Raw genomic sequence first — 13,496 nt, 5'->3', positions numbered from 1 at the left:
TTTGTGTCTTCCAATACACGTGCCATACAATGTGTTGAAATCTTAGCTATCCTATAAATGTATGAAAATAATTTTTGTTGACATAGTTTTTGTTTTGTTTTTAAGGAGAGAAGCCATATGAATGCCCAAACTGCAAGAAAAGATTTTCCCATTCTGGTTCTTACAGTTCCCATATAAGCAGTAAAAAATGTATTAGCGTGGTTCCGGTCAACGGACGTGCACGTTCTGGTTTGAAGACTCCCCAGTGCTCCTCCCCATCCCTCTCTGCATCCCCTGGTAGTCCAGTACGACCTCCCATTCGACAAAAGATCGAGAACAAGCCTTTACAGGAGCAACTTCCAGTGAACCAAATTAAAACAGAACCTGTGGATTATGAAATTAAGCCCATTGTGGTTGCGTCAGGAATCAACTGTTCCGCCCCACTGCAAAACGGGGTGTTTACCAGTGCTAACGCTCTCCAGGCAACCAGTTCTCCTCAGGGTGTAGTGCAAGCTGTTGTTCTACCAACTATGGGCCTGGTATCACCTATTAGTATTAATCTTAGTGACATTCAAAATGTTCTTAAAATGGCCGTAGATGGGAATGTAATCCGACAGGTATTAGAAAATAACCATGTCAGTCTTGCATCCAAAGAACAAGGAACTCTAACTTCTGCAACCATTCAGCAAGCAGGTCATTCTGTCATTTCAGCTATAAGTCTTCCTTTGGTTGATCAAGATGGGACAACCAAAATAATCATCAATTACAGCTTAGAGCAGCCAAGCCAGTTTTCACTTGTTCCACAGAACTTAAAAAAGGAAGTCCCAGCAGAAGTTTGCAAGACCGAAAAATTACCGGAAGACCTAACTATTAAAACTGAGAAAGATACAAAGTTTACAGAGGACAGCACTTGCATGCTTTGTGAAGATCAGCCAGTGGATTCTAATGCACTTCCAGAACCCAAGCAACCTGGTGAGCAGAAGAGTACCCCAGTTCCTGAAAGCAGCAAGACAGAAATCATAAAGTCCTCATCGTCGGAAACCATAGATGGTAACCTTACGCCTAGCCAACCACCACTGAAAAACCTCTTATCGCTTTTAAAGGCCTACTATGCTCTGAATGCCCAACCAAATGCTGAAGAACTCTCTAAAATTGCTGATTCAGTAAATATGCCACTGGACGTGGTAAAGAAATGGTTTGAAAAAATGCAAAATGGAGAAATTTCTGTTCAGTCTTCTAGGTCATCTTCACCCAAAGCCGATGAAAACTGTATCTCTCCAGAAAAGGAGGCTGAATCAAAGGACGACAGCAAGATTGAGGATGGTGTGAGCGAGGAGCAGAACCCGCCTGAAAATGAGCCCTCTCAGTCATCTGCTGCTGATGGTTCAGAGAGTGGCGCAACATCCCCTTTACCACTAAACCTCACTTCTTTGAAAAACTCAGATGATGCAACAGAAGAGGTACAAGGTGACCAAGAGCAGCAAATGGAACCTCTCGATTTATCTTTACCAAAGCAGCTTGGAAATGGGTTGGAGCGACCTTCCATAACTAGTGTTTACCAGAGCAGTGTTTATTCTGTTCAAGAAGAACCCTTGAACTTGTCTTGTGTTAAAAAAGAGCCAATGCAAGTGGACGTTGTCCCAAATTCAGAGCCAACTCTAATTATAAACCCAAGTGCCAATCCCATAAACATTGCTATTCCCACGGTCACTGCCCAGTTACCTACAATTGTTGCCATTACAGATCAGAATAATGTTCCCTGTCTTAGAGCACTAGCTGCCAACAAACGGACTATCTTGATTCCTCAAGTGACATATACTTACGCCACCACCTCTACTGCGGTAGTTCCAGAACCCCTACTAAAGATCGTCCAAACTAATGGAAATCAGGTAATGAATATGTTCTTTTCATATTTCTTTAGAATAAAACAGAGAAATATGTATGTATGGAAATATTCATGTATAATACCGTTTTAAGGCGACTTAAAACCCATTTCTGGGCAAAGATCTAAACTTACCATCTAATAGCTTAGTAGCCAGAGTGGTTTGACTGTTATACATGTGCATGAACTGAGGCTTCCATATCACTTATCCTGTTTAAAATGTTTGAACCCATGACCTTGCTAAGTTGAAGGTGTTAGTAGCAGAGGCGTATCTACAGGGGCGCATTTGTGGCATGTGCCTCGGACGCCTCTTACTGGGGCGCTGCTCTGTAGTATCCTTGGTGTTCTCCATACAGATTGTAGATTTCATCTGGGGGACATTCTGCTGCCTGGTTAAACCTTTTTTTTTTTGGGGGGGGGGGGCACTGCCTAACTGTTATTTATGGGATATGTATATGTTGACGTATTGCGATACTCCATTGTTATAGCCCATGTTTTACTTCAACTTGTACTCAACCAATTCAACCCCGACTACATGTTAACCTATTTGGAGGGGACACCCCCCCCCCCCCCACACACACACACACACACACACACACATACCCTGGTTCTTCTCTGTGCACAAAAATGTTTCTATATTCTTATTCCTCACAGAAACTTAGTGTGCAGGTACTACTTCTGTCTCCCTTGTAAGATTCTGTAGGTCATGTGGCTGACCTGATTTTGTTGCTCATTTCCAAGTCTGCCATGCCCACAGGACAGCTTTTTAAGTCCCTTTATAATGATACTAGTAAAAAAGCCTGCCCATTAAAAAATGGGCGTTAGGCTATGGGTGCTATGCTACGGGAGCTCCCCGAAACCCCCCCCAGCAATGCGAGCACAGATGCGTCCCGCTTGTCCGTCCTCTACCGCTGTCTGCAGTATTTGCACACAGGGAGATGTTGCTTGCTTGGCAGTTGGAAAAAGCTGTTATTTCCCACAATGCAATGAGGTTCTCAGACAGCAAACTGTCAGGTCTGGAAGCAGGGACAGGACGCAGAGACACAGGGGTTTTATTATATAGGATATGAACATGAGAGTAGAAGACTGCCTGTAGATAAAGTAAAGGGGTTGATCATACGGGGTTGAGGTCCATTAGCCACAGCTCATCCTGTATTGCAACATGGGCTTGAAAAAACAGTATCCAGATGTGAAAAGTAGGCAGAGAAAGTAAAGTATGTTTCAGGGGAAAGTCATGTGCATAGGATTAATATATCAGCTTAAGGCCTCACACAAGGCACAAATCTGTGAAGATGCTCCTGGGTAAGCTGATGTCAGATAAATCAGTTTTTATCCATCGTTCCTTCACTAGTCACTTCCTGCAGCATAGACTGCCATATCGACGGGTTGCAATGCAATGGGAGAGCCCAGTGTTTGCCCCTCCCCCTTTATATCTGAACATCACGATGCTGAGTCGAGTAGCTGGAACCCTATCTGCAAGGTTAAGTTGTAACCTTCTTTTAAGTATACCCAAATCAAGACAAAGCCACCTCAGGTAAGCACAGAGCTATGTTCATGCTGGATCCACAAACTTCTGTGCATTGTTCGTTTCTCACCTTGTTCCCCCACTCCCTGTAAACACTCCTTGAAAAATGTGACTTTTGGCTAAAGTTTCAGACAGGAAGAGGTCTGCCTGTGATATTTCCTTTTATGGCTGGAAGAGGAGGGGGTAGGGGAGGATAAGAGAGAATATTGCAGCAAACCTGCCTTTTCCTGTCTAAAAATATGACTTTAAAGTGGTATTATCATCAAATTTCATCTATAGCCTAGAGCATTAAAAACAGCATAACATTAACAGCTAAACCTTTCTGACTGGCTGGTTTTCAAGGGTTAAAACCCATGCATACTTCATTTTGCTAATTGACAAGGCTGCCTTTGCCAAGCAGAATCATCAGATTGAGCTGGAGGTGTATACACTGTGAAAACAAGGCAGAAACATTTCTGCTGTATCCAAGGGGGGAAGCAGAGAACTTTATCTCTTTTATTTCCTCACTAATTACTTTACTAGGATTATATCTGATAACCGTGGCAATATCAGTCAGCTTCAGTGAGGAGCTAATAAGCATTCAAAAGACATCAGAGCAGTCTTATAGTGTTTTATATTCATTGTTAAGAGCTTTTAATGTTTTAGAGGGAAACATTTTTTACCTTAGGTATACTTTTAAAGAGAACCCGAGGTGAGAGGGATGTGGAGGCTGCCATATTCATTTCCTTGTAAACAATGCCAGTTGCCTGGCAGCCCTGTTCATCTTCTGGCATAAGTAGTGTCTGGCTCAAAACTCTGGAACATGCATAAGGCTAATCCAGGAAGAGTATCTGATTTTTTGCATGCTTGTTCAGGGTCTGTGGATAAAAGTATTAGAGACACAGGATCAGCAGGGCAGCCAGGCAACTGGTATTGTTTAAAAGGAAATAAAAATGGCAGCCTCCATATCCCTCTCACCTGGGGTTCCCTTTAATAAACCCCTAATTATGTAATTGTGACCTGGACGAGTCATGTAAAGAATAGCCAGTAGAGTGATAAGGTGCCCATTAACGATAGTTAATGATGCTGACCAATGGCGAACCCTTTGATCATTCTGTCGATCTGAATTTAAGATCTATTTTTTTTTTTTAAGTCCAATCTGATTAGTTATCATTTTACCCTCTGTTGATGGTTTCATAATGATCGGATTGGATGGTCGATTGTTCGGGCCCATCAACGGAGAGAAAAATGATAAGCAATCATATCGGATTTAAAGAATTGATCCGAAATTTGGATCGGTGGAATGATTGATGGGTTTGTCGTTGGTCGGCATCATTAACGATACCCGATTGATTGGATGGTCGATCGTTAGGAGATTGTACCATTAATGAGCACCTTCACTTGCTTCACTTTTCTAGCAGTGGTGAACAGACCACTCTCTTATTGGTCGAGGATTAAAGCAGGATTTTCAGCCAAAAAATTAATTCCATTTATCCACTGCTCTGTGTTTATTATATTTTTTACATGCAGTCTGCATTTCAAGCATTCCAATATAATCATAAATGTGTCTGCTGTTCCTATAATAGTCAGCCTGGCTCTATTCTGGTACATTGCCGGGGAGAAGGAAGCTTGTTTTCTCCCCTCCCACAATCCTGCTCCTCAGGGATTGGCTGAGGGCAGTTCAGTGTGATGCGGGGCTGAGAAGGGAAATACACCTCACACCTCTGCAGATGCTGCTGAAATACGATCTATGCTGTGCTCACATATTTTTACACAACAAGCTAGATACAACAGTGCAGTTTTTAGTACAGAGCTCAGTGGGGAGGAGGTCTGGAAATGCATACACTATATCAGGCAGGAGGAAGAAAAGTTCTGGAGGAAATTACATCAGGATTGGCTTCAGTCAGTAAATATAGAAAATGCCTGAAACCGTTTTCTCTTTATTTACTATACAAAATTCACTGAAATCAAAAAGTGAACAGTATAAAACATATATTATGTTAGTAGAACAGATATATATATATATATATATATATGTATATATATATATATATATATATATATATGCTTTTTTTCCTGGGATGGTATGGCTGTCCCTGCTGCTTTAATACATTCAGATCACAAATGGTATTTACAAACACTACAGAGTGCTGTTTGGTTAGTTTAGATATGTTTTCTAATGACAGGTTCCCTTTAACCGGTACACGTATAATAATATAAGCAGAGATGGCCTACTTTCAGCGATGCCCCACAGATGGCCGGCTTGGCTAGAGAGTGAGACAGACGACCATATGCTTCCGTTCTCTCTGGCGATTGTAGTAGCGCTGCCATTGTCTCCGCACGCTGTGTGTGTCGCTGTGCTGCCCTCTGGGAATTCTCTAATCATCATTTTAATGCTTGTTTTACTTTACCTAAGAGTTTAGCTGCGACGTGTTATAATGACATGATGTCTGCTGGAGTGGTGGATGATAATAATTATTTACATGTCATTTGTTATTTGCTGACAGCTGCTTGAAATGGTTTAATCGTCAGATGAATAATGTGCTGTGTGCGTTCACCTTTCACTGGTTATTGCACATGTGAGGTGGCGGCTATGCTGCCGGCTGTGCAGCACTCCATTGTTCACAGCATCAGGGTGCCCCTACACTGGTCAATATATGAGGCTGCTTTCTCACTTGCGCATTTTTGTTGTGTTGCCCTATTTTACCACAGCGTGACGCTAAAGCAATGAACGTCTATGGAACATGCGCCGGAAGCATTGCACCTGACGCGAAAGCAACAGCGCGTTACCGGGCAACATTTGCTGCGACCGGAAGTCATGTAAGGCCCCGTTCACACTGCACGCGTTGCTGTCCGGATTTCACAACACGTGTAGGAAGCAGACAAGCATGAACATCAGACAGTGCGTAGACTGCACTGTCTGATGTTCACGCTGCAAGCGTTCCGTACCTGTGCGGTGCGCGAACGCATGCTGCACGCATTTTTTCCCAAAACGTGTGGCTTTCAGTGAATGGGTATCAGCCACTCAACGCATGCAAATGCAGATGGCGAGCGTTCATACGCATTGTGTTCCGATCGCACGACCATCTGCGTTTGATAATGTGAACGAGGCCTTAGTCAATGGCAATGCAGATATTTTAAAATTATTTGCGATGCCCAGAAGCGTATTTTTTTCAATACACTTTTGTCTAATTCTTCTTTTGACCACAGGAAGTGAGCGTTAGAGAGCCTTACTTATTGCTTGGCTTGCAGCCAAAAGTGCAATTAGCGTGTGTTGCCGCCGTAATCTCCAAAGCCTATTTTTAGCAGTGCGATGCAATCATTCGATAGCACCGCACCTATGACGCTGGTTTCTGCTGTGAAACCGGACTGAAAGATTAAAATGATTATCGATGTGGAGATAAAGGTTCCAATAGTGTAATCAATAGTGTGAAGACCGCGCACACTATCAATGCGCAATCAATAGAGTCGAGCCTGCAAGCGGAAATTGCAGAAGCACTGACGGCTTTGGAAGGATGATACCATCAACATTAGATTTGACGTACAGGTACGCTAAAAGGAACCTGAAGCGAACTATATGGAGGCAGCCATATTTATCTCCTTTTAAAGTGGACCTGAACTCAGAACTTCCTCTCTGCTCTTAAAGATGAGCAACAGCATAATAACCTTGAAAGAAAAAAATGTCCTTGTTACAGCTTATAGAACTCCTACTGAGATTCTGCAGAGTGATTACTTCCTGGTATCCTGGGAGCACAGAAAGGGTTAACCTCTTGTGTTTACATATCCTCTATAATAAAACCTAACTGTCCCTGCGTCATCCACTTTCCCTGTCTGTCTGTCTGTCTGTCTGTGGCTTTTTTGTACTGAGCATGTGCGCAGTGCAGACAGCCATTGGGACGGGAGGTCGTGCCAGGGAGACGGGCGCACTGACTGGTGGTGGCAGTGTGGTAATATCACTACCTAGAGCCAATTTTTAAACGGGCTTAGGTAGACTAGTCCTATATAATAATACTCAGGTGTCCCTGAATCATCATATCCGTGTGTCCCTGCTTCCAGATTTGACAGTTCGCTGTCTGTGAACCTTGTTGCATTGTGGGAAATAACAGCTTTTCCAACTGCCAAGCAAGCAACATCTCCCTGTGTGCATATACTTCGGACAGTGGTGGGAGACGGGTGAGCAGGACGCATCGGTATGCACGTTGCCGGGGTTTAGCGGCCGTGGCCCATTTTTTAATAGGCGGGCCTTTTTACTAGTTGGTTTATAATCCAGCAGACTGGGGGGAACAGCTGGGAGATCAAATTACACTAGCTCATTACTTGCTGAGAAGGGAAAATTAGACAGGTTGTTCTCTTCAAACACACGGTGTGGATTTCTCTGCGTTTCCTTGTCTCCTGTGCAAGAGTTGAGGTCTGCTTTAAACAATACCAGTTGACTGGCAGCAGTCCTGCTATCTCATTGGCTGTAGTACTGTCTGAATCACACATCTGAAGCAAGCATGCAGCTAATCATGTCAGACTTTTGTCAGAAACATCTGATCTCCATGCTTTTTCAGGGCCCATGGCTTAAAGTATTAGAAGCAGGGGATCAGAGGAGGACTGCCAGGCAACTGGTATTGTTTAAAATTATATAACTATGTCAGCCTCCATATCACTCTCACCTAAAGTGGATCCGAGATAAACTTTTACTCATTGCATAATTGTGTTCCTTACAAATAGTTTATAGGGCATTCCTCAAGCCAAATACTTTTTTTGTTTTGTTTTAGTACTCTAATTCCATATAGACTAAACTCGCCCACAGCTTCTCCAAAACGCCAAGGCACTCAGACCTATGTAGCAAGTGCTTATGGGAGCTCAGTCTGGGCAGGAGGAGGAGGAGGTTACTAGCCAGAGATTTCAGAGGCAGAGGGGAGGAGGGAGTGAATTTTTCACAGGCTGAGGGGTGGAGATGCAGTTGCAGATTACCTGTGTAATGATGACAAACAGAACATGGCTGCTCTCATTGTATCACAGGAATAAATCATCATTAACTATTGAAGCGGTTTGCAGCTAGATTTGCTGTGTAAACTATCTAAACTTTAGATAAGATATATATAGACAAGTTACTTGTTATGGTTTTTCATCTTGGATCCGCTTTAATTTCCTCTGAATCAAACATAATTTTATACCAGTTGAGATTACAAATGGACGCTACCACCTTATCGAGTTGATCACAACCGGATCAAGGTCGAGAGAAAAATAAACATTTTTTTCTGTTCAATATTCGAATGACTGATTGTTGTGCCTCAACGGTTGTTTCTGATCGACCCCAATGATCAGATTGGACGATTGATTGTTCAAGAAATTGGTTCATTAAGATCCGAGATGAAAAACTAACTATAACAAGTAACTTGTCTATATATCTTATCTAAAGTTTAGATACTGTAGTTTACACATCATATCTAGCTGCAAACAGCTTCAACAGTATATGATTTATTCCTGTAATACAATGACAGCAGCCATGTTCTGTTTGTCACATTGTCACAGGCTGAGGACTGGAGATGCTATCAGCCTGCCTGTGTGTAAATTCACTCCCCTCTCCTCCTCCCTCCTCCCCTCTGCCTCTGAAATCAATGGCTAGTAACCTCCTCCTCCTCCTGCCCAGACTGAGCTCCCATAAGCCCTTGCTACAGTGCCATGGCACAAAAGAAGCTGTGAGCGAGGCTTGTTTAGTTTATAGGGAATTAGAGTATTAAAACAAAACAAAAAAAGTATTTGGCTTGAGGAATGCCCTATAAACTTATATGAAAGGAACACAATTATGCAATGAGTAAAAGTTTATCTCGGATCCACTTTAATGTGGACCTTAACATGCAGCAAGCTGTTAGTTGCAGTGTCTGGCACTGTGTTTATTTACTTACTGCTTTGATTGTGGGTTTAAGTTACTCACTGTTGCTAATGCTTTGCTGTGGTTGTTTTGAGGAACTGAGTCACTGGCTGCTAATGATCCGGGGGAGGATAGATGCATATTATAGGATTCTGGCCACAAATGATTAGGAGTAACTTTGCAAGGACAGTACTTGCCTCTCTTCAAGCTGTAATGACGGGTTACTTCTGCAGCATAGCCAGATCACACAGCTGGCAACCTAGGCGAGTACCTAGGACCTGTGATTTTTTTTTTTAAGGGTCTGGCTGACCTCATCTCTGACCCTGCCCCCCATCTCATCTTACCACAAACGTCAGGTGACAAACAGGGGAAACCAAAGCTGCTATCTTGCCTAGGACACAGGCTTGCCTTCTTTCTTTGCCCATCAGGGGAAATGTCAACTGAAAGATTAAAGTGAACCAAGCACCATTTTTAGCACCCAGTGCATCTCAATCATGGGCATAACGAGACCCTGCAAGGGATGCCTCCGCAGGGGAACCCAGAAGCCACAGGGGGCCCCGTGGGGGGAAAAGTTTGAGAGACTGACAACAAAGGCTGGCCCTTATTCAGCAATCCCTCAGAAGAGATTCCTAGATTATCACACACAGGCTAGTGACCTTATGGTGTCTGATTACTGACACAGTGGAGTGGGTAAGATTGATGTCTGACTGTCGCTGCCTCATTGAGAGCTTGTTGTCTCATACTAAGTCGAAGATCCTGTAATAACAGTATCAATCAGTGACATTCAGAATGTTTTGCCACAGTGAATACTATATCTTATGTTCAGCATGTCATTGTTGTCCCTCCATATAGCATGTGCTCTCATGTCGTAAAATAATACGGCTGTGTGTGTATGTATGTACTGGGAGCAGAGCTGCGACGAGGGACTTGTCGGCTGCAAGGGGGTGGCCCCGGGTCAGTAGATCTGGGGGTAGCATAGATTGCCTGATGTTATCTTTAAGTCTAAAGGGGCCCATACACCTAACGATTTTCCCGCCGATATACTGCAGTTTCGATCACAGTGATCGAAACGGCTGTGAAATCGCTGCGCACACCGCTGACAGAACTATCGATTTCCGTCCGAAATCAATCGTTCCCGTCGATTCCCTTCGCCCCATCCGTGCGGAAGATTTTTCTCGGTCACCGGCAGGTCGGGAGTGCGTCGTTAGCGGCGTTCGAATGCCCGACGCAATACAGCGGGTATACATTACCTTCTCCAGCCGGCGTGAGTACCCTGGTCTTCTTCTCCGCTTCGGGTTCCAGACCGTTTCTTCTCCGCTTCGGGCTCCAGAGCTACACAGAACTTACTGTCCCGGCAGGAAGTTTAAACAGTAGAGCGCCCTCTACTGTTTAAACTTCCCCTGGACAGGAAGTTCAGTAGCCGGAGCGAAGCGGAGAAGAAGAAGACAGCGGGGACTAGCGCCGGCCGAAACAGGTAATGTATGCAGGGGGAGGGGGGGGGCGGCAGCAGCGGCCGCAGCTCCACAGATTGTGATTGGTTTCAGACTGAAATCGATTCACAATCTGTTTGCAGTAAAGGTGGCCATACAATCCCTCTCTGATCAGATTCCATCAGAGAGGGATCTATCTGTTGGTCGAATCTGATGGCAAATCGACCAGTTCTTATCTGCATGTGGAAAACACATTGGTCCTCAGTTTTCCTGTGCAGAAAGCGAGGGAGGTGGGGGCCCCATCCAAAGTTTAGCAGGAGGGCCCAGCGATGTCTAGTTACGCCCCTGATCTCAATAGCACATTATTAAAAAAAAAAAATATGACCTCTTTTTACACTTTAAAGTTTACGACTGAGGCCTGCGGACCACAGAAGTTTCAGGCAGATAAAGACTGATGTAATTATTGTATTGCACCTTCAGACCTTCCCCTGGATAAATAATGGGCAGCTAGAAGGGGAGAACATGGCAGCTCCTAAAGCAGGAAAATAAAAGTGGTGCTTGGTTCACTTTAATTGTGTTTCCGACCGAAAATGTGATCAATGCCTAATGCCAGGCCTTCAGCTGAAATAATAATAATAATAATAAAAAACCTGTCTGAATGCAGAAAGGTCAGCGAGAGGCAGAGCGAGGAGTAAGCGGGCAACTAATTGCAGGAGAAAAAAAAACATTCTGAGAGGAGTTAAATAAATAAATAAAAGTAACAATAAAACAAGTGTGCTGAATACAGAACAGCAGCCCATTATATCAGCCACCGCTGTAAACACAGGAAAAAGCACAAACAGCTTTGACGCACCACCTACTGCCGCCTCATATAATACAGCACACAATAACAAGCAAATATGCTAACCAGTAATTATGCTGTCAGTCGTGCTTTATTCCACTTTTCAGCAATAATCTTTGTTAACACAAAACGCAGCTTTGGTTCCTGACAATAAAAAAGGCAACATTAAAGTGGTCTGAAAGTCAACATTTCTACTTTGCTCTAAAAGATTCCTCACAGCTTCTACTATCCTAGATTACTTTGTTAGCAGAACATCACTGAAATGGTTAAACAAGCACTTTGTCCTGCTATTCAGCTTCAAATCCGCATCCAAACTGGAGATAACAGTATCTTTGTTTGCATTCCAATGTTGATACATATGTGTGTATACAGTGTAACAAGTGAAAAGGAGCTCTCTGTGAAGCTCTCTGTGCTTCAGGCACACACACATTTCAGAACAGCTAATAAGAAGATGTTAATATATAAGAAAAAGCAGTTTGAATAAAATGCAATGGCAGGTTGTTTCAGGGCAAGATAAACTACACTTTGGGAACTTGTAATTTGTTAACAGACAATATTACTTATGTACAAAAGCAAATGTGATAACTGTATGAGTAATAAAAAGTAGGAAAACACATTGTTATTGAATGTTATGTTGGAGTTTCAGACAACTATAACAGATAAAAACAAGAGGAAAGGGAGGAAAAGTTATAACTTCTGTAAGCTTAAAAACAAGAAGAGAATCGAGAGCCCAATATGGTGCAGTATTGTTAGGTAAAATGAAGAGTTCAATACAATTTTATGTGTATATACTCACAAACAGGGGTTACCCATAGGCAACCACTTTAAATGCAGGTGGGGAGCATTAGGACCTGACCCCACTCAGGTTAAGAAGTCGCTCTCTGTAGATAGTAGATGGGGATGCACCCCTCCACCCAGGGTGGACTAGAAGATCAGCAAAAGCTCGGTATACAGAGGCGCCAGAGTAGAGTAAAACGTTTTAAAAATCGTTTACAAGCAGAGGGGGATGTTAGGGTGGACTTACCTCCCTCTTACAAAAAAGAAAACTCACTCTAGTCTCGATAAAACAGAATTAACAAATAATTTATTCAACTCCACAAATGCAACGCGTTTCGCGGGCGTGACCCCGCTTCCTCAGGCAAAAATGGGAGCACAACTCAGTGGGTCAAGCAGTAGGTTTGAGCGCCTCTGATCCACTGAGTTGTGCTCCCATTTTTGCCTGAGGAAGCGGGGTCACGCCCGCGAAACGCGTTGCATTTGTGGAGTTGAATAAATTATTTGTTAATTCTGTTTTATCGAGACTCGAGTGAGTTTTCTTTTTTGTAAGAGGGAGGTAAGTCCACCCTAACATCCCCCTCTGCTTTTAAACGGTTTTTAAAACGTTTTACTCTACTCTGGCGCCTCTGTATACCGAGCTTTTGCTGATCATAACTTCTGTAAGTTCATTATCGCTGTCTGTGTCCCGATTGTGAAATGGGTATGACTAAAGTCTCGGTGGCCTGGTGGTCATAGCAAAAGCAACCCTAGCAGCTACTGTGGGGTTTAGTTTTTTCCTCACCTGCCCTTTTTTGTGTTTTCCCTCCTAATTATTATTATTATTTAGTATTTATATAACACCCACATCTTCCGCAATGCTGTACAGAGTATATGGTCTTGTCACTTAACTGTCCCTCAGAGGGGCTCACAATCTAATCCCTACCATAGTCATGTGTCTATGTGTGTATCATGTTGTGTATGTATCGGAGTCTAGGGCCAATTTAGGGGGAAGCCAATTAACTTATCTGTATGTTTTTGGGATGTGGGAGGAAACCAGAGTCCCCAGAGGAAACACACACAGACACAGGGAGAACATGGCTGGGTTTCCCCCAGTGACTAATCACAAGCTGTAATTTGATCTCTCAGCTGTGTCAGCCATGGCGACGGGGCGGGATGACGTCACCGACGTAGGGACGTCATTGGGAGTCCCGAACCACTGGTTGGCCAGGCAGCGCACGGGG

General features: G+C 43.4%; 1 protein-coding gene across 2 annotated transcripts in view; it reads left to right on the top strand.

Moving 5' to 3' along the window:
- Window positions 1–13,496, top strand: part of ZEB1 (zinc finger E-box binding homeobox 1) — a 211,765-nt gene that overhangs the window by 167,781 nt on the left and 30,488 nt on the right. For both annotated transcript variants that reach the window (XM_068235692.1, XM_068235693.1), the window contains one exon: window positions 106–1,868. In XM_068235692.1, coding sequence (XP_068091793.1) covers window positions 106–1,868 — 1,763 coding nt within the window. The remainder of the gene's footprint in view (window positions 1–105; window positions 1,869–13,496) is intronic.

The sequence above is a fragment of the Hyperolius riggenbachi genome, chromosome 5 (assembly GCF_040937935.1).
Source record: "Hyperolius riggenbachi isolate aHypRig1 chromosome 5, aHypRig1.pri, whole genome shotgun sequence".
NCBI lineage: Eukaryota > Metazoa > Chordata > Amphibia > Anura > Hyperoliidae > Hyperolius > Hyperolius riggenbachi.
This window is presented reverse-complemented; position numbering and strand designations above follow the sequence as displayed.